The sequence below is a fragment of the Salvelinus fontinalis genome, chromosome 27 (assembly GCF_029448725.1).
Source record: "Salvelinus fontinalis isolate EN_2023a chromosome 27, ASM2944872v1, whole genome shotgun sequence".
NCBI classification, from domain to species: domain Eukaryota; kingdom Metazoa; phylum Chordata; class Actinopteri; order Salmoniformes; family Salmonidae; genus Salvelinus; species Salvelinus fontinalis.
In genome coordinates, this window is record NC_074691.1 from 20,337,311 (window position 1) to 20,357,138 (window position 19,828).

General features: G+C 41.6%; 4 protein-coding genes across 7 annotated transcripts in view; 3 read left to right on the forward strand and 1 right to left on the reverse strand.

The window, feature by feature from the left end:
* si:dkey-119f1.1 (Structural maintenance of chromosomes protein 6-like) overlaps nucleotides 1–3,318 on the reverse strand; it is a 17,663-nt gene extending 14,345 nt beyond the window's left edge. Inside the window, exons 1-4 of one of the 4 annotated variants that reach the window (XM_055885215.1) lie at nucleotides 3,146–3,318; nucleotides 2,617–2,713; nucleotides 2,329–2,376; nucleotides 210–327 (exon numbers count right to left, since the gene is read on the reverse strand). In XM_055885215.1, coding sequence (XP_055741190.1) covers nucleotides 210–327; nucleotides 2,329–2,376; nucleotides 2,617–2,700 — 250 coding nt within the window. In that variant the 5' untranslated portion in view covers nucleotides 2,701–2,713; nucleotides 3,146–3,318. Of the gene's footprint in view, nucleotides 1–209; nucleotides 328–2,328; nucleotides 2,377–2,574; nucleotides 2,714–3,145 lie in introns of all 4 variants that reach the window. The other 3 variants (XM_055885214.1, XM_055885217.1, XM_055885216.1) reach the window with 3 other exon arrangements.
* A 93-nt stretch (nucleotides 3,319–3,411) lies between these two features.
* LOC129825266 (flap endonuclease GEN homolog 1) lies at nucleotides 3,412–10,177 on the forward strand. The gene is made up of 13 exons (XM_055885218.1): nucleotides 3,412–3,722; nucleotides 3,981–4,182; nucleotides 4,427–4,603; nucleotides 4,806–4,916; nucleotides 5,035–5,108; nucleotides 5,434–5,519; nucleotides 5,966–6,116; nucleotides 6,256–6,292; nucleotides 6,405–6,485; nucleotides 6,618–6,748; nucleotides 6,874–6,935; nucleotides 7,667–7,807; nucleotides 8,415–10,177. Exons 1-13 carry the CDS (start codon nucleotides 3,562–3,564, stop codon nucleotides 9,866–9,868), a joined length of 2,868 nt encoding a protein of 955 aa, XP_055741193.1. The 5' UTR covers nucleotides 3,412–3,561; the 3' UTR covers nucleotides 9,869–10,177.
* Nucleotides 10,178–10,278: 101 nt separating this feature from the next.
* msgn1 (mesogenin 1) lies at nucleotides 10,279–12,855 on the forward strand. Its single transcript, XM_055885220.1, has one exon. The coding sequence runs from the start codon at nucleotides 12,063–12,065 to the stop codon at nucleotides 12,540–12,542; it is 480 nt and encodes a 159-aa protein (XP_055741195.1). The 5' UTR covers nucleotides 10,279–12,062; the 3' UTR covers nucleotides 12,543–12,855.
* An 831-nt stretch (nucleotides 12,856–13,686) lies between these two features.
* On the forward strand, nucleotides 13,687–19,585 carry si:ch211-51e12.7 (uncharacterized protein LOC336335 homolog). The gene is made up of 6 exons (XM_055885222.1): nucleotides 13,687–13,915; nucleotides 16,832–16,917; nucleotides 17,017–17,175; nucleotides 17,364–17,621; nucleotides 17,795–17,917; nucleotides 18,380–19,585. Exons 2-6 carry the CDS (start codon nucleotides 16,832–16,834, stop codon nucleotides 18,468–18,470), a joined length of 717 nt encoding a protein of 238 aa, XP_055741197.1. The 5' UTR covers nucleotides 13,687–13,915; the 3' UTR covers nucleotides 18,471–19,585.
* Nucleotides 19,586–19,828: the final 243 nt, after the last annotated feature.

The following is a 19,828-nucleotide window of genomic DNA, read 5'->3' on the forward strand; positions in this document are numbered from 1 at the left end:
AGACACAGACCCATGGCACTGAAATCTTAGAGCATCATCATTGGATCAATACTGAAAAACTGAAAGAAACATGCAATAGAGTAACAGGTGGAGACACTATACAAACAATCTATAATCAATCAGTCGACAATTAAACCATCTTGAGAGTAAAAATATATATATATATTTTTTATTTTTAAGAGTCAGGAAGAAGAAGTGGTGGAACTCACTTCCATTGTTGCCAACGACAAAGTTGACATTGGACCCAAACGCAAATGGCCCCAGCAGAGAGTGGCACATAAAGTTCTTCAGGGAGATGCTCTCCACTATGCCCACCTCTCCAACAGTCTGCAACAAAACAAAGCAAAGATGTTACAGTAAATCCTAATGTTTTAATATGGAGGCACAGTAATGTTTCAGTTACATCATGTCATTGATTATTTCCCTTTTAATAAAATATATAATAGCAGATTCTGCAGAATGTCAGTGTTGTCACTCCTGCTGTTGTGACTGAAATACGCCAGGCAAATTGAGAGTGAAATAGGCCAATTTGCCTGACATATTTAAAATCACAACAATAAATGACAACTAGGCTTGGGCAGTATACAGTATATACAGTGCATTTGGAAAGTATTCAGACCCCTTCCCTTTTTTACACATTTTGTTATGTTACAGCCCTATTCTAAAATTGATTAAATTAAAACAATTCCTCAATCTACACACAATACTCCATAATGAAAAAGCGAAAACAGTTTTTTTGTAATTCTTGCACATTTATTAAAAATAATACCCAGAAATACCTTATTTACATAAGTATTCAGAACCCTTGCTATGAGACTGGAAATTGAGCTCAGGTGCATTCTGTTACCATTGATCATCCTTGAGATGTTGCTACAAGTTGATTGGAGTCTACCTGTGGTAAATTAAATTGGTTGGACATGATTTGGAAAGGCACACACCTGTCTATATAAGGTCCCACAGTTGACAGTGCACGTCAGAGCAAAAACCAAGCCATGAGGTCGAAGCAATTATCTGTAGAGCTCTGAGACAGGATTGTGTCAAGGCACAGATCTGAGGAAGGGTACCAAAACATTTCTGCAGCATTGAAGGTCTCCAAGAACACAGTGACCATCATTCTTAAATGGAAGAAGTTTGGAACCACCAAGACTCTTCATAGAGCTGGCCACCTGTCAAAACTAAGCAAACAGGGGAGAAGGGCCTTGGTCTGGGAGGTGACCAAGAACCCGCTGGTCACTATGAGAGAACTCCAGAGTTCATCTGTGGGAGAACCTTCCTGAAGGACAAGCATCTCTGCAGCACACCACCAATCAGGCCTTTGAAGCCACTCTTCAGTAAAAGGCACATGAAAGCCAGCTTAGTTTTCCAAAAGGCACCTAGGACTCTCCGACCATGACAAACTAGATTCTCTGGTCTGATGAAACCAAGATTGAACTCTTTGGCCTGAGTGCCAAACGTCACGTCTGGAGGAAACCTTGCACCATCCCTACGGTGAAGCATGGTGGTGGAAGCATCAAGCTGTGGGGATGTTTTTCAGCGGCAGGGACTGGGAGACTAGTCAAGATCGAGGCAAAGATGAACGGAGCAAAGTACTGAAAGATCCTTGATGAAAACCTGACAGTGCTCAGGACCTCAGACTGGGGCGAAGGTTCACCTTCCAACAGGACAAACAACCCTAAGCACACAGCCAAGACAACACAGGAGTGGCTTCGGGACAAGTCTCTGAATGTCCTTGAATGGCCCAGCCGCAGTCCGGACTTGAACCCGATCGAACATCTCTGGAGACCTGAAAATAGCTGTGGCGACGCTCCCCATCCAAACTGACAGAGCTTGAGAGGATCTGCAGAGAAGAATGGGAGAAACTCCCTAAATACAGGTGTGCCAAGCTCATAGAGTCCTACCCAAGAAGACTCGAGGCTGCAATCGCTGCCAAAGGTGTTCCAACAAAGTACTGAGTGAAGGGTCTAAATACTTATGTAAATGTATATTTCCTGTTTTTTTTATACATACATTTCTAAACCCCCTTTTTTTTGCTTTGCCATTATGGGGTATTGTGTAGATTGAGGAAAACAATACAATTAAATCAATTTTTGAATAAGGCTGTAACGTAACAAATGTGGAAAAAGTCAAGGGGTCTAAACTTTCCGAATGCACTGTACCGTGGTATTTTAGTTTGGGGCACCGTGCAACGCCACTGCTTATAACTAATAAAGTAAAATAAAGGTTAAATAAAAAAACTAAGTTAACTAAGATGTGCCAAATAAATTATCTAGATCAGGGCTGCAGCTATGCATTTAATTTGCTAACTTGTTAGCTAAGTGGCTAGCTTACAAGATCAAGTGTCTTGGTTACAGCTGAGACGATCAAGATCCCTGCTGCCTAAATTTGAAAAAAAAAAAAAAATTACATTAGGAACGAAATAGCGCCCCTTGTTATGGTACAGGAACGGCACTGTTTGAAGGTATAAAAATCTGAATATCGCACAGGAGCACAACCCTAGACTGACAGTGACAACTCCAGAGTCTACTCTTATAAGGGTCTCGAATAAATTAAATGTACAGTAGCTAGCTTAGATACCGTATGTGATCCTAATGGCACAGGGGGTTGGCTGGGACCCACTTCATTATTTTCATCATAAACCTCGGTGGGTCTGACTCTCTTGTGTGGGCTCTCTCCAATTGAGTTGCTCTTCCTCTTAGACATCTTCTTAGACACCCTGTATAACACAGATCATAGAAAACCATCGTTAGAAATATAATAGTTAACTAACTAGAACTTATTTGCTAACTAGCTAACGTTAGCTACACTTAGCTAGCTAGTAAGTTACTAATATTAGCTCATAGAGATGGATAGAGGACTCCTCTTTGTGTCAGTGAGATTTAAAGTAGATAATTGTATTCTTCACGATTGGCTGAACCCTCCTGATGAACCTGATTGGACATGATTCCAAAAGGGTTACCAGGAGGGATCAGCCAATGAAGTTGGAAGTCCCACCCGGTTGACAACATTAAAATGGTGGAGGCGCTGCCCCAATGCTAAGATGGCATTTTGGCCACTAGAGGCCTCTATCATTCTCTATGCGTTAGCTAGCCAACTAGCAACCCGGTAACATTAACTAGCTAACGTTTGCTAATAAATACATTCTTACCTGTGAAGACCTCTGTCGGTAAATTAGCAGGCAAGGTTTTTAAATAAACATATCCACAAAAGGGACTTTAGTAGCTAGCTATGCAATGCTAATCGGCGAATTTTGGAGGTAGCTAGATATCGAAAGACATACAGCTTGTATGTAAAGTGACCCTATCCACTCAGCTGTTCACTGGATTCCGCGCGCAACGTCAAAAAAATGAAGGACAGCAGCGTGCTGCGCCATCGATGTCGTCTCGCGTGTTTATTCGCTGACACTACCACCGGAAGTAAGGAGGTTGGATTCGGAAGCGTGTTTGTTTTAGCAGGAAGTGCTGCTAAATTAAAAAGCAAAGGGATCAACAAAGTGCCTTTCTTGTGAAATACTGCACATTGATCATTTTTTTACTTATAAAAAGGTAAACAACGATTTTCGCGATGGGTGTGCACGACCTGTGGTCCATTCTGGAGCCGGTTCGGGAGTCGGTGCCGTTGTACAGCCTCACCGGAAAGACCCTGGCCGTGGACCTTAGCCTGTGGGTCTGCGAGGCCCAGCACGTCCAAGCAATGATGGGGAAAGTCACCAAACCTCACCTCCGGTAATATGTGCAGATTGCCAAATGCACATGTTTTTTTTATTCAACTCTGACACTGAGGCATAGGCATTCAAACCTGATCCTATTTCACATTATGTACCTGAAACAGCCGACCTTATTACTAATTTGCACTATATATGTGTACGATACATCAATCGGGCGACTTACTAATGGTCTGCTGATTCAAAATGAAATCCCTTTTATGCAGAGGAACAACAACTGCCTGGAATGAGAATTATGGATATTATTACTCTCTTTCAGGAATCTGTTTTTCAGAATTTCCTCTCTCACACTGATGGGGGTAAAGCTAATTTTTGTCATGGAGGGAGAGGCCCCCAAACTCAAAGCAGAGACTATGAGCAAGAGGACAGACATGAGATTTGGGGGGTTTGACAAGTCAGCCCCTAAAAAACAAACTACAAAGACCACCAACAGGGGTCGCTTCAATGCTGTGCTGAGAGAGGTGGGTGGCTGGGATGTGCATCAGTCAGATCCAGTTGTTGAGAAGTAGTGGCATTTATCACCCTCATTGAATTAAAGCTGTGTGTGTGGTGTGTGTGTGTGTGTGTGTGTGGCTGTGTGTGTGTGGCTGTGTGTGTAGTTTCGTATCCATACAATATGTGTAGAGAGGCATAAGTAAGTATTATGCGTGTGTTTTTAAGAGATAATCTGTGTGTACCCACTACCCATCTCTCTCTTCCCTCCAGTGTGCAGAGATGCTGGACTGTCTGGGTGTCCCCTGGGTGACAGCAGCAGGGGAGGCTGAGGCCATGTGTGCCTTTCTGGATGCCCAGGGCCTGGTGGACGGCTGCATCACCAACGATGGGGACACTTTTCTCTACGGAGCGCAGACCGTCTACAGAAACTTCAACATGAACACCAAGGTAATGCGTTTGTTTATTTAAATTAGGTATGTTACATCTCATTTGTAAGGGGTGTGACATTGAAGAGAGAAGTATTCAAACTTATGATTTAGTTAATGAACCTCTAGTGGATTCATCCAATCTCTAAATTATGTACTTGTAGATTTCTGTTGTCTAAATGCTCAAGAAAAGAATCCCTGCTGTATCATTCCCGCTGTTGTAGGATCCACAGGTGGATTGTTACAGGACTTCTAGGGTGGAGACAGAGCTGCAGCTAGCCAGGGAGACGCTCGTGGGTCTGGCCATTCTTCTGGGCTGTGATTACATTCCTAAGGTATAGGGGAGGGGGACTGCTAATGTCTAGATCGGCTTCTAGGGGTGAAAACATGCATATATACTAAATTACTTTTTTGTTTTTGTTACTATGACATGTTTTGTTTTCTTACCACAAGGGTATACCAGGAGTTGGGAAAGAGCAAGCTCTAAAACTCATACAGACATTGAAAGGACAAACACTTTTACAAAGGTAAGAAACTAAAAATATAAAACATTCCTTTTTCTTTCACCCTCCAGCACACTGATTTAAAAAGTAGAGAGACAAATAGAGAAACATAAACCGTCTGTAATCCAGTAGTTTTAACTAGATCCTATGCAAACATACACTCCCATATGTATTTATGTGGACAGTGAAGCTATAACTTTTATTTTGGCTCAATACTTTAGCATTTTGGATTTGAGATTAAATGTTTTATGAGGCAACAATACAGAATGGTCATGATGAAGTCTTATGCAAACATGTATATGATATAACAGTCTATGCTTATCCTGTACCGTCTCCTCTTCCATGACAGATTCAGCCAGTGGAGGGAGGAGGGTGTGGTTGCGCCAGAGTGGGTCCTAAAGAAGGTCCCCCACTGCCAATTGTGTCGCCATCCTGGTGAGTTACTCGTCCTGATAAGAAGTGTAAATCGGGAGGGTGGGTGGGGAGGGGAGGGGTTTCCCAGGATGACGCGACTCGCATGTGGTTGATCAAGACCAACTAAAATACTGTGATGATGAAGGCACTTACATGTGAGACGCTTTAGTTTGCTAATACGTCTTCAGCATTGTAGCGCCAAAGTAAAGTTAGTGTACTTAGTCGAGATCAGTATTAAATGTCTCTTTATGGTTGATCAAAGGTATCTGCTATGATTATCTGGGGCTGTAGCCTATCAGTCCAGTCACCCTGAATTGACCTCTGATTTTGTCTGTCACTCCTTTTTCTGTTACTAACCATCTCCTAACTAACAAACTACTACTACTATGTTATGTTCTTCTCTATCACACTCTCTTCATTCTCTCTCTCTCTTTCTCATCATACTCTTTTATCTCCTTCTCTCTCAGGGTCAGCCAAGGCTCACGAGCGCAATGGCTGTGTGTTGTGTGACAGCAAGCACTTCTGTGAGCCTCAAGACTATGACTACCAGTGTCCTTGTCACTGGCACTGCTGTGAGCAGACACGACAGGCCTCTTCAACAGATGCCAGCATCAGGAAGTGAGACCCTGTTTGCACCAAATTCACTAATTCCTATAATATACACATTTATAGGTTACAATATTGATTTTAATTGAAAGGGGGAACAAATATTTCTTGTTCCTTTACATATCTGAATATGGTGTTGATTTGTTTTCAGGAAAACACTGGCAAGTGATAAATTCCCTTTTACAGAGGTAAAGTAAATACAGTTATTATCTTAAGTTATTTAATCTGTGTAATATCATGTATAAAGTATACAAGACAAGATAAGGATGTCATTTCCTGTATGGACATTTTGCATTTCAGATCATAAATGAATTTCTGGTAGACAAAGACAAGCCTGTCCACAATTTCAAAAGGAGGAAACCGAACATGCTATTAATGCAGGTAGTCATTCAAAAATGTACTTTGATTAAAATAAGTGTTCATTTTTAACAGATGCAATTAATAAATCATGTATTACCTAATTTATCTGTTAGTCAAAACTTGTAATATTTTTTTTTGTGTTCTGTGATCCAGAACTTTGCGTACAATAAGATGGAGTGGCCTAAGCACTATACCAGTGAGAAGGTTCTGGTCCTGATGACGTACACTGAGCTGATGAACAGAAAACATGGAAGAGCGACGTCGTCTCTGATAAAACCTCTACGGTACGGTCCCATTCACACTCCAATGAACTTCTCTGAGTGTAAAAAATTGAAGTTGCTCACTGTGGCTATAAATGTTTCACAATATTACATATTAAATTGTATTTTAAAATCTTCCCTGTTAACAGTATATGGAAGCCAAGAGTAAGGAATGCAATCGCCAGCTTTGAAATCATCTGGAGTAAGCCAGGTCAGTTTGAACAAATGAAACAGTCCTTCCTATGAAGCCTTCCATTTTCAAAAAATGTTATGTTTCTGAATGAGGGGTCATTGCAGATGTTCCTTCTCTTTATATTATCTATCAGCATTGCCCCCATTGTTATTGTTCTATGATAGTTCCCGTGTTTTTTGTATTGTACTCTCCAAGCCAACTGAAATCACAGTTTTCCAAACCTCTTATTACCATGTACCTGTTTGATGTACTGTATTCCTGTTATGACATCAGAGTTGCGTCAGTAAGGAATGGGGTGACAGTCTGTGTTGACCTATGCAGAGTCTCTTTAAACCTGGCCTTCTCTGCCTGTCTCCGTGTTGTCTGTTAGTGACTTGTTGTGAGGTGGGGTTCAGAGGGGGGTAGAGGTGACAGAACATCCACAACACCATCAGGTGCTAAAATGGCTTCCTCCCGGGCTGGGAAAACTGTCATATCAAAGTCCCCCCCCCCCCCCCCCCCCCCCCCACTAACAACCTCATCTGATATTTCAGTCCTCTACGGGCCTGAGCTAACTACTGAAATACCATCCCCAAATCTGTATTATTATTATTTTGAGGGGGGTGGGGTTGGCATCTGTATGGTGATTCAGCAGATGATACATATTACACGAAAGAGTGGATCAAATTGTAATGTTTGAAATGTTTCACATATTTTTTGTCTGTAAAATGTTTTGTCATTTTGTTTCCTCCATAATATCCTCCCTGCAGATCACTATGTGTTTTCTGAGGACCACCCTGAGGACAGCCAGGACGAGGTGAGGACGGTGGAGGAAGAGGCTCTGTTCCGCCTGGCCTACCCACACGTGGTGGAGCTGTACCTCAAGGAGAAGGCTGAGAACAAGACCAAGAGTAAGGTCAACATATTATGGCTGGAGAACATAATGTATTCTGCTTACATTTAATTCAGATTAAATAACCTTATGTTATTGATATGAAAGTTCAATTAATGTTAATTAATTTAAAATGATTGACATTCTGATATGATATTGACTGACAATAACATATTGATATACTTTATTGACGTAAAATTATACCAAGTTTTTAAAACCGTATTCAATTTGTTCTTGGGGAGAAACGGGACGCCCCTAAACTTAACAGGCCCAACGACTGCTCACTACTTAGCTCAGACAGGGTGTGGATCAAAGGCACCTGGAGCTTTGTGATGTTTTTCAGAGTCTCTCTTATAGGGCCTCTGACACCTGGACATGCAGAGTATGGCAGCTCCTCTCCCTCACATCAAGGCTTTGATGCACCAGAGGTGTCTGTCACACAGGAGCTGCTGTCACTTTAGACAGGTTGGGGCTGGCTCCCCCTGTAGCTCAGAGCTGTAGAGCAGGGGTTCCCACAGTAGACTGGGTAGCCCCAACCAAGGGTACTTGGACTTGAGGAGACACTGTTATGGTGGATTTTGTATCTAGCCATTTTGTCTCTTATATTTTATGTATTTTATTTTCAGAGAAGAAACCAAAGGGTAAGAAAGATCACTGTGATGTTTCTGACCTCCTGGCCAAGATGTCTTTGCACAGTTCCACTGCTGACAACAACACCCAACAACCCTCTGCCGCGGCAGCAGCACTGACCATTACAACAAGTAACAACTCAGTGTTGGTCCTGGAGGGTCCAGAGTCTCCAAAAAAGCATCTAGATCCTGGTAAAGACCATCCCCGCTTAGAAGTACGTCTTGGAGCTCAGACACAGGAAGTGATGTCACCTCTGTCTTTCACTTCCTCTGGGAAGATTCCAGAAGCAGCGGCCTCCTCTCCGTCTGTTTCCATGGTGATGGATGCTCTTTACCTGAGTGACATCGACTGGGAGTCTCAGTCATTCACGTCCTCCCCGCCCCCGCAGGCTGCTGGCGCTCGCACTGCCACTGACCCCAAGTCACTCCAAACCACAAATGATAGTGTCGAAGAAAGGATCACAAAACTGGGCCCCTCTACTGATCTCAGAGCAGCAATGGCCGCACCAGGGCCATGTTATGCAGAGTGTTCGCTGAGGGACAGGGTCCTAATGAGAAACACCTGCAAGTCTGTGAACATGGCAGACAATGATGATGTAAACTCCCAGTCAGCAGCACCCCTGGATTTAATTGATTCTAACAAGAGTGGCCCGAAGCCAATGGCACTGATACCCATTAAAAGCAGCAATGATTCCAAGCCATCAGAACAGCTGCTGGTGTGTGGCAAGAAAGCCACACTTGTTGATAAGGACCAGAGCATTGCATTGACCCATAAGCCTCGACCTGCTCATCACAGCTCGAAACCTATCTCATTGAACTCAACACAAACAGGCCCAGTCACAGCAACACAAACACAAGGGGCTAAACAACATGGTGCCGGTGAACCAAAGTCTCCACAGAAGTACAGATTCGTAAAGAAGGCCATATCTTCTTCCGCTCTGCCACAAAGGAGCCACTCTAAACCTAGCGACACACAGCCTGGTCGGGATGACAGGAACATGAAGTCACATCAACAAACCAAGAAGAGTGTGTGTGCCAGTGTGTGTTCATCGAGTGAGGACAGTGACACAGAGAACCAGTGTCGGGGAGGAGGGCAGAGCAGGGCCAAAGTCAAACCCAAAAGCAGGCCCAGGTGTCAATACCTCACAGACTACTCACTGAAACCCACCTCCAAACCCAGCACCTCTACAAAGGCAGCCTGGGACACAGTGACAGCCCAACCCCTCAGGCCTAGAGCTGTGTCTGCCAGTATGGGTGAACAACCAATACTAGGCAGCTCTGTGTCTACCATAGGGAAGTGCCAGGATGTTCCTCCAATTAGAGTTGATGACATTGTGTTCATTCCAAGCCCTGTTTCCCCAGTGACTATGTCTGATGGTGATGACTCAGTGATTTGCAGCAAGAGCCCACTGCCATTGGCAGAGAGGGTGAAGCTGAAGTTCCTGAAATGAGTGATGTGATATACCAGAGGTGTTAGGACAGAGAAAAATAAATACTATTTCCTAATATTATTATTTAATAGTATTCTATCAAAACTGTATCTAGTTTGTTAAGAAAGTGTATTTTTAACCTTTGATATTGGCCTTTCCTTTTGTCGTCTATGTACACAATTGTAGTTTTCTGCTGCTAAATCTTTAATGGACTTACAGTAGGAGATAGAGAAATATTTTACTCGTGCAGTTAGGGAGAGGGCATGTAGAAATGCTCATATGTTCTGTGATAAAGTTTTATTTTTATAAAACCCTATACTTTTCAACGTTTCTCAATGTTTTTCTGTATTTATTTTGAATATCCCACAGCTCTCATGTAATGATTGGACTACTAAGGTACTGATGCAAATGCGCAAAATGTAAAACAGAGTTTGGACAACAAGGCTCTCCAAATGGAAGAGACAATCATTGACCATATAAAGGTACAATAACTTTTATACCTTCGTTTGCGCAAAAGTCGAGCTTTTGTAAGCGAATGAAAGTAGCATCACCGTCCTAATAACCACATAAACTTCCCGACGTGTTGCTTCCTATAGCAGGCAGAGGGGCGCAAAGGTTCTCGCCCCTCAGTGACCCACCAGCAGTAGAGCGCGGTTTTATGACCTGGCCCGTTTTGCTCCCCCTTGATCATTAGTGAGCCGTTTACACACCTATTCAGACATGAAAGAGCTGCCAGGTTAGTGTGTTTTACACAGCCCCGAGGACAGCTGCATCCTCCATGCTCGTGCGTATTGGCATGCATCGATTTCAGACAGCAGGACTTTATTGGCTAGGCTAATTTGTTGATAATACTTCCTCCTAATGTACAAATATAAGTAGTTTCTAAACATTAACTTAGTTATTCTCTGCAGATTTAGCTTCACGTTGCGTAAAACTGATATTTCTATCTGTCATTGTCTACCTCACACAGACACAACATTAGCACCGTTATATACTTTACATTTTTGTTAACGCAACAATTTCCACGATTTTACTGAGTTACAGTTCATATAAGGAAATCAGTCAATTTAAATAAATTCATTAGGCCCTAATCTATGGATTTCAAATGACTGGGCAGGAGCGCAGCCATGGGTGGACCTGGGAGGGCATAGGCCCACCCACTTGGGAGCCGGGCCCAGCCAATCAGAATAAGTTCCCCAGAAAGGGGCTCTATTATATAGACAGAAATACTCCAGAAGTTTCATCAGCTGTTTGGGTGGCTACAAACGACTCTCAAACGACCCTGCAGGTGAAGGAGGTCCTGGGCTGGCATGGTTACATGTGGTCTGTGGTTGTGAGGGCAGTTGGACGTACTGCCAAATTCTCTAAAACAATGCTGAAGGTGGCTTTTGGTAGAGAAATTAACATTATATGGCAACAGTTCGAGTGGACATTCCTGCAGTCAGCATGCCAATTGCACGCTTCCTCAAAACTTGAGACATCTGTGGCATTGTGTTGTGTGACAAAACTGCACATTTTAGAGTGGCCTTTTGTTGTCCTCAGCACAAGGTGCACCTGTGGAATGATCATGCTGTTTAATCAGTTTTTTGATATGCCACACATATCAAGTGGATGGATTATCTTGGCAAAGGAGAAATGTTCACTAAAAGGGATTTAAACAAATGTGTGCACAGAATTTTAGGGAAATAAGCCTTTTGTGCAGTTGGGAAAATTCTGGGATCTTTTATTTCAGCTCATGAAACATGGGTCCAACACTTTACATGTTGCCTTTATATTTTTGTTCAGTATATAAAAAAGTATTTGTCTGTTTATCTTCTAGATGTTGGAGTACACCTAGACACACGTTGCCCATCCTGTTAATGAGGTGTGAAAAGCCCAGATGTAACAATCTCCTTTCATTCCTTCATTAGAGAGATCACATCAAACTGATAATTGTTGTCGTGCCCATCTAAAGAGCCATTTCCCACAAAAGAAAATCTAATTATTTTTCATTCTGTTACACGTTATCCGTCTATTTCACCTTATTGGCACCTCGGTGACAACGAACGACGTCCTTCGGGAAAGTCACATTTTAGCACTTGAGTTTTCTTTGAACTTTCGCTTCAGCTGTGAACTCATAAACCACAGAGAGCTGATATAAAACGGTTTCTCAAACCGCTTTTCAGAATTTGCTCTCCACGGAGCTGCCCGAATAGCCTATCATTGAGGTCACCGTATGGAGAGCGTGTCTGAGGATATTGCTAACATGGATTGTGACATTGAAGTTGTTACCTCAAAAATGCTCTCTGAATGGGATTGGAAAACGCAGGAAAGGGCTTTTGGGAACGGGCATGATTCTCTTGAATCCACATCACCAGAATCATCATTCGATTCAATGTGCTCTTCGCCAGAGATGTCCTCCAGCTCAACTGGGCATCAGAGCTTCGGAAATGTATCCTATGGCTTAACAGGACACAGCCCAACCCCGTGCGCAACGTTGAAACAAACCAAACCGAAGATGTCGACCAAGAGACGCATGAAGGCGAGCGAGAGGGAGAAGATGCGAATGAGGAGCCTAGCAGAAGCTTTGCACCAGCTCCGCGACTACCTGCCTCCAGATTACAGTAAAAGGGGACAACCTCTGACCAAAATTCAAACTCTCAAATACACCATTGAGTATATAAATGAACTTTCGGACATTCTCAACCACGCGTAATGATGTGCTAAAAGATGGCCACGTTTTAAATGATGCGTAACGGGGCCAAACTATTTGGTATTAGGTGTAGACCATTGTCAAACCTTTTGTGTTTGTAAAACTATTTTTGGTTTGTTAATTTTGATATTGGTGCATTGTGGATGATAACTTAATTTCTCATATTGTATTTAGAATTATTCTGCCCCTCATCTGATGTAAATAATTGTTATTCTGTGGGGACTTGACTTGACCATGTAATTTTCTTGTATGTGAATAGGCTATTCTTGTTTTACATTATTGACATGAATTAAACAAACATTATAAATAAAATGTACGTTTGGGGCCAGATTAATGTTATTTTCTTTTAACTCTGTGATATACATCATCTTCAAATACTATGGACAGGTTTCAAACATAAATTTGAGGTTAGTATTATGCCAATATTATCCTATATATTTGCAATATTTTCGTCAAATGACACATAGGTCTGCATGACATACACTGACGATACAAAACATTAAGAACACCTGCTCTTTCCATGACGTAAACGGAACAGGTGGAATCCAGCTGAAAGTTCTGATCCCTTATTGATGTCACTTGATAAATCCACTTCAGTCTGTGTAGATGAATGGGGGGGATACAGGTTAAATAAGGCTTTTTAAGCCTTGAGACAATTGAGACATGGATTGTGTATGTGTGCCATTCAGAGGGTGAATGGGCATGACACAAAATGTAAGTGTCAAGTGTTTTGTGTCAAGAACTGCAACACTGCTGAGTTTTTCATGGTCAATAGTTTCCTGTGTGTATCAATAATGGTCCGCCATCCAGCCAACTTGACACAACTGGGAAGCATTGAGACAACATGGGCTCGCATCCCTATGGAACGCTTTCGACACCTTGTAGAGTCCATGCCCCAACGAATTGAGGCTGCTCTGAGGGCAAAAGGGGGGGGGGGGGGGGGGGGGGTGCAATTCAATGTTAGGAAGGTGTTCCTAATGTTTGTTATACTCAGTGTATATATATATAATCTTTAGTCTTAGCTTTCTGGACATTTCACCAAACATTGGTTGGAAATATAAATGTTTCCTCTACCAATAACAAGATGCAAATTCCAAAGCGGGTATTACAAGAACAGCGGGTTTAGCCAATCAGAAAGCGACTCTATTTCCTGTGGGCGTGACTCTCGCTACAACGTATTCTTGCCAAAAAATCTGAGCCTTAGATGTAATCGGTTCCGTTGATGCCGCCATTTCAAATCGAAATATAGGGACAGGGTATATATAATATTTTTTACATTTTTTATTTGCAAATCTTTTTATATTTTCTTTTTATTTAGAGTACGTATCTATATTTAGTTGTATTTCTGGACCTCAATAGTCTTCATAACCAGTAAGGTAAGCCATTGCTTCTGCATATTTTACAGCAACATCATTCTATTTATTAATTCCCGACCTCAGTATTTATCTAATATTTCCATCCAGATTTGAACAACCACTGCACCTATCTGTTTCGTTATAATTGTGATTCAGACAACCTTATCGAAGGAACGATTATAGACATGGGAAAGGTAGCCGACTTTCTAATCAGCTTTTGTTGATAAATGGAGGATATTTCCCTATTTATATCCTCACCAAAGCACCAAGTGATGTGAGCTTTCCACAGATGATGGTACTGCGCTTTTTAATTTTGTGAAGTCGTGCAGAAGGAAAATTGTGCACTATTTAAAATAAATAAATAAAGGCTATACACATTTTTCAGTAGGAAGCAAAAATAAAACATAAACCTTCGATTAATATTAGATTCTCATGGTCACAGTCTTGATGGTTGTGGGTGTAGGTAATGGCATTTGTAATCAGCTGCAGCTATGTTTAGTATATTTCCATGACGTTTGTCAGGACATAGCCTCCTAGGCAATGTCAGCTATTGCATGTAAACAATGACAACCAGTTATGTAGGCTATTGTTGGAAATAACACCATGTTTATTGTCCCGTGGCAGTTTATTTTGAGGGTCAATGAATTATAATAATTGAACTGCTAGTATTGAATTGAAGGAGTTGCCTTTGACAAATGTTGTTTCCCTAGGTGTCCATAACCTGAAGTTAAATTGATATACAAACTTCTTATAGTATCTTAAGAATGCATCTTTATATATATATATATATATATATATATATATATATATATATATAAATATATATATAATAATATATATATAATATATATATATATATATATATATATATATATATATATATATATATATGTGTGTGTGTGTGTGTGTAATTTAAGCTGGGTGCTCTCCAAATGAGGTGGTGCTGAATAACTGATGATAACTCAACTGTAATTTTGATAGCTGGATATCATTTGTGTTTGCAGGATAGATTAACAGATTAATAAAGAATTTATAAGACATCAGGATGAATTTCCACACAAATAAATCAGAAACTCCATTATTATCAGCTTTATATCTCCCACAATTGCCACAGTATATCACAAGCCTCTGGACAGAAAGACCCCATATATTTCATCTTGCCTCCTTGAGGTATATTCTAAAATGTCACCCCACAATGCAGTAGTGAGATTCCTCACTGTATGTTGGTGCAGGCTGTTCTGGAGCTCCAGGCATGTGGATTGTCCATCAGCTGTGTTGTGGTTTGTGTGTGTTTGTGTATGTGCCCCCTGTCTTCTGCCCCATAGCCTACCCCATCCCCCACTCATGCCTTTCCCCCACTCCAGCCTTGCAAGGGTGCAGGTGCTACATTTTACAATAGGCCCAGGCCTTGGCACTATAAATAATCTCTCATGACCGCCAGCTTTGGCCCCAGCTTCACTCCATGCAGCCACCGTGCCTAACTCCTAAAGCTCTCATTGGCTTAGGATTCACTCTCTCTGTGTTCGTTTGTGCATGCTCAGTCAGTCAATGCCCAGCCATAAACTGGCACTCTCTCTACGAATGTCCAGGTTTAGGTTTCAACCATTGACTGAAAGGGATCACGACTGAAGTAGGGAACTTTCAAGCTCTTTACTCCCCCAAAGTCCATAAACACAAGCCTTAGTATGGATATCTAGATATCTAATAACCTTTAATCAAAGTCTTATTATTGGGGGTTTCTCTGCTATACTGAACATGGATCATGCTAACTCATCATGTCAGAAGTGACCCAGAATGCTCTTGTGCTGTACTGTGTTCTGTTGCTAATCAGTCCACCTCTCCCCATCTTCAGATCTAAGAGAGAAGCTGACATTTGTCCACATCATGCTTGATTACCTTGTAGCTGTAGGCAACACTTAATTGATCTTTCACTTATTTATTTAGTTTTAGTTCTGAAAAAAATCAGTTTGTCCTTTTTTCTTCCTCCAGTGTCATCGTGATTTCTTCATTCACTGAAATCTGTTAGTTATACCTCTCAAATGTGACTTAGCAGACAGAAATATACAATAATGTTTCACGCATTGTTTTTTGCCTCTTTTATATTGTTATTTGGCTGATTCAAAGGTTCATTTACATAATTAAACAGAACGTTCTTGTGGTCTGTGTGTTGCTTCAAATATTTCAACACATGTCAAATTAAAAACACAACAAAAATACAGTTTAGTACCATACAGTAACATTTCATTTGTAGTAATTTTTGTGGTAATAATGTTTTTGAGATGATGAAGAGGTATGTATTTAGCAAGCATGTATTTTCTCTTTCCAACCTTTAGAAATGTTATTCCTCCCAACAACAGTGTTGTAACCACCGCATCACCTACAATAGTTTAATTAGGAATGTGTGAGACTCCTGTAGGGTCTCTATTGTGTAGAAGCTTGTGTGGCCTATCGACATGTGATCTAATTTGAACATGTTAAAAGGCTGTCACTCTGAACAGGCGGTAGATTACATGACAGCTTAAAGGCGATGACGTCCCCAAAGCGCTCTTGTACGATCGATTTACACACAATATCAAAATTACGATAGGTTGTATAATGTATAACATACCCAGAATGTATGGGGCATCTGTGTATTACATCCCATGTGAGGAGGGGTCAAAGGCTCAGCTCAAGGCTAAGCTTCCAGCTCAGGTTGAAATGTTGAACTTTACGCAAACCTAGATATACTGTACTGCTAGCCATGTCGTGACTATGCTCATAAGTTAACATCAGCTGTTCTAACTGTTATAACAACTGTCATGTCAATGTTATGACAGTCTTAAAGCTCTTTAAAGCAGCGTTTAAGACTGTGTAACCAAATTTCCTTCAAAGAAGACTGTGGTAATCATTGCTTTGTAATCCACTACATATGATGTCTTTCTTTCCTTGTGTTATCAGATGGACGCAGATACAGAGCAGGTGACGGACAACACAGAAACTTCCCAAGATGCATCTGAGGAGCCAATAACAGAAAACAAATCCAGGTCGGTCATGTGACTAGATCTTCTCAGGCTGCTATTGATCAGTCATCGTTACCATGTAGAATGTAACACTACATTATGTCCCTTTCTTCATCTCTACAGGGGTCGTGGTGGGTTCAAAGGGCGTGGCCAGGGGTTCCGGATTGGTCGAGGAGGCATGCATGGTGGGCGGGGCCTGATGATGAAAGGATTTGGCCCACCCGGACGAGGCAGGGGGGATAGAGGACGGGGTGGGGACATGAATGGGTTTGGACCCATGAGGTAAGGAATTGATGCTTCTGTATGCATGGGATGGTATCAGTGTTGTTTCAAAGCCAGGGAGCTGAATGAATGACAGGTATTCACATGCTATTTCTGGAATACATTTTCACATTTCTATTGTTTTTCCCCAATGCGTCTGACTCACACCAAATGACTCATTCTCCCATGATGCCTATATATGCCTGCAGGAGAGGGATGGGGAGGATGCGGCCGTACCCAGACATGAGGGGCAGGAGAGGAGGGAGGGTCGCTCTGATGGGGAGGGGCGGGCCAATGGGGAGGGGCGGTCTGATGGGGAGGGGCGGTCTGATGGGGAGGGGCGGTCCGATGGGGAGGGGCGGTCCTATGGGAAGGGGCGGTCCTATAGGGAGAGGCGGACCTATGGGCATGGGTCCTCCTCCACCCCCACCCATGCACCTGAGAGGCCCCTACCCACCAATGCACAGGTAAAGCCTAGCAGCCACATACGAGTCATTCAGTAGATAAGTTGCCATTCATAATGTTATCAAGAGTGTTCATCAGTTCATTATTGATAAACGATCATAAATCTTATCATGTCCTTGTTGTTAGTTGGTGTTTTTAACTTGCTCTTGAAATCACTGAACCCTTCCCACCATAGACACGGCCCCCCTCCGCCTCCCTCCCTGGGCCACCCTGGTTTTAGAGGGCACCCACCACACCCCAGAGGAAGAGGCATGTCCCCCGGACCCCCACGCCACTTCCACCCCAGGGGCCCCAGAGGGTAAGATGTTTATTAACATGTACATCAACAACTCACTCCATTCCTCGCTCCCTCCTTCTCTACAACTGTTATAACACATACAGCTTGTCTCCTCTTTCTTCCCTATGTCCTCTAATTTCCCAAACTCTTTGTCTCAATTGATGTGAATCACATTTAATACCTCTTCTTCGCGCTTAGCAATGGTACGGTTAATCAAATAGCATCAAATGGTGAATAACAATGGAAAAAAAGGTTAAGGAAACATGAATAAATCCTAGTAAATCTTAAACCCTGCTCAAAGTTTTGGACCCACAGTTTTAAATAGTGCATGAAAGAGATTTGTGATCAACACAGTGAGTAGCTGAAAGGGGGAGAGCCTCCAGTGCAGTGGAAGAGATGAGAGGGGGTACACACTGCTATCAGAGTGTACACCCTGGTGGCAGAGCACGAGAATCCAATGTGTGATTTTATCCTTTTACACAGCTACCACAATGGACCAGCTTCTCCTCCTCATCATCCCCCACCTGGCAGAGGCCAGAGGTGGCCAGGGCCCCCTGGTGGCCGACGGTTTTAACGCAGCCTGCCCTAAAATAATACAGTAACAGAGAGCTTTACAGTCTATAGCAGCAAGCCTACTGGGCTGGGGTGGCTAAACTGATCTAAGAGCACCTTAATATGTGTCATAAAAAGAAGACCCCTTTTTAAACATCCTTATGGAACACCCTGTAGCCAAATATCTGGATATTGATATCGTATACCAGAGGAGAAGATGTGAATCAACAAGTGGACACTTAAATGCCTCAGACCTTAACAGTACATAAAGGCATTCTCACTTTCATTGTAACTTTTGTTATTAGAAAAAAATGTGCTCTTGGTATTAGGACAAAGTTGTATAGTATTGAGAGAATGAAAATATTATTAAAAAAAGAGTCCCAAAGGGATGATAAGTGTTGATATTCAAATCCCTTAGATGTCATGTGGTCTTGTGGTGGTCACTCTGTGAACCTTAAGGAATATCTGACCCTAATAAAAAGAGAAATTACACATTGTGTGTGAGTGAGAAAGAAAAGAAGGCGAGAAAGAAAGAAAAAAGAAAGCAATGTGCAACAGCCCTCAAGCACCAGTTACTAGCACTAGTTTCTTACACCTTGGACCTCCCTAACTTTCCCTTTTGTTACATGGATATACTTTTGTATTACAACTTCACCACGCAGTACACAACTACAGCAAAAGCTGTTTAGACTCACATACACATTCTTAAGTGAAAGACAATATTTTTCATGTCAAGTATTCATGATTATTTTACGTGACATTTTTATATGATTAATGTGCAGCTATTTTAAGTTAATGCATATTGCTATTTGGAACAATTCATGCTTGTGTTCAGCAATCTATATTGTGGAATGACTAAAGAACTTAAATTAATACTATATTGAAATAATATAACAAATATATAGTATATATACTAGCAGCATTTACAGTATATTTCAAAGCAAATTACGAAACAAGTAATTGCTTCAGTTTAGTCTAAGATACTTACTATTCAGTGTGTTAAGTTTTGAAGTGTTATCATACGTTATACTTACTGTAACTGACATAACTTTGTGGATTTGTGGATGTACTTTTGGAAAACAGTAACAGCTATGACGTAGTCGTGAAGGAAAAAAATAAAAGTAAAACTTAACTGAACTGCTCTTTTTATTGTTTTTTTAAAGTCCAAGTCTGAGAGTCAACTTGACACAACATGACTGTAATTTAATAAAGAGAATGGACAACAATGTTATTATACTATAAAGTTACACAGTGGCTACACTGCTGTTGTTATGGTAATGGTACCACTCAGACAATTGCTGAGTTATCACTGAAACACAAACAGCACATTATGAATGAATTTGCTTGAATCAGTTTTAATGCAATTGATATTTTTGCTGC

Bases quoted from the DNA above. Each gene is read 5' to 3' on its own strand.
- msgn1 (XM_055885220.1), top strand. From the start codon at position 12,063: ATGGAGAGCGTGTCTGAGGATATTGCTAACATGGATTGTGACATTGAA.
- LOC129825266 (XM_055885218.1), top strand. From the start codon at position 3,562: ATGGGTGTGCACGACCTGTGGTCCATTCTGGAGCCGGTTCGGGAGTCG. The intron at 4,604-4,805 runs GTAATGCGTTTG...CCGCTGTTGTAG, and splicing joins ACTTCAACATGAACACCAAG to GATCCACAGGTGGATTGTTA. The intron at 6,293-6,404 runs GTAAAGTAAATA...TTTGCATTTCAG, and splicing joins ATAAATTCCCTTTTACAGAG to ATCATAAATGAATTTCTGGT.
- si:ch211-51e12.7 (XM_055885222.1), top strand. From the start codon at position 16,832: ATGGACGCAGATACAGAGCAGGTGACGGACAACACAGAAACTTCCCAA. The intron at 16,918-17,016 runs GTCGGTCATGTG...TCATCTCTACAG, and splicing joins ATAACAGAAAACAAATCCAG to GGGTCGTGGTGGGTTCAAAG. The intron at 17,622-17,794 runs GTAAAGCCTAGC...TTCCCACCATAG, and splicing joins CCCTACCCACCAATGCACAG to ACACGGCCCCCCTCCGCCTC.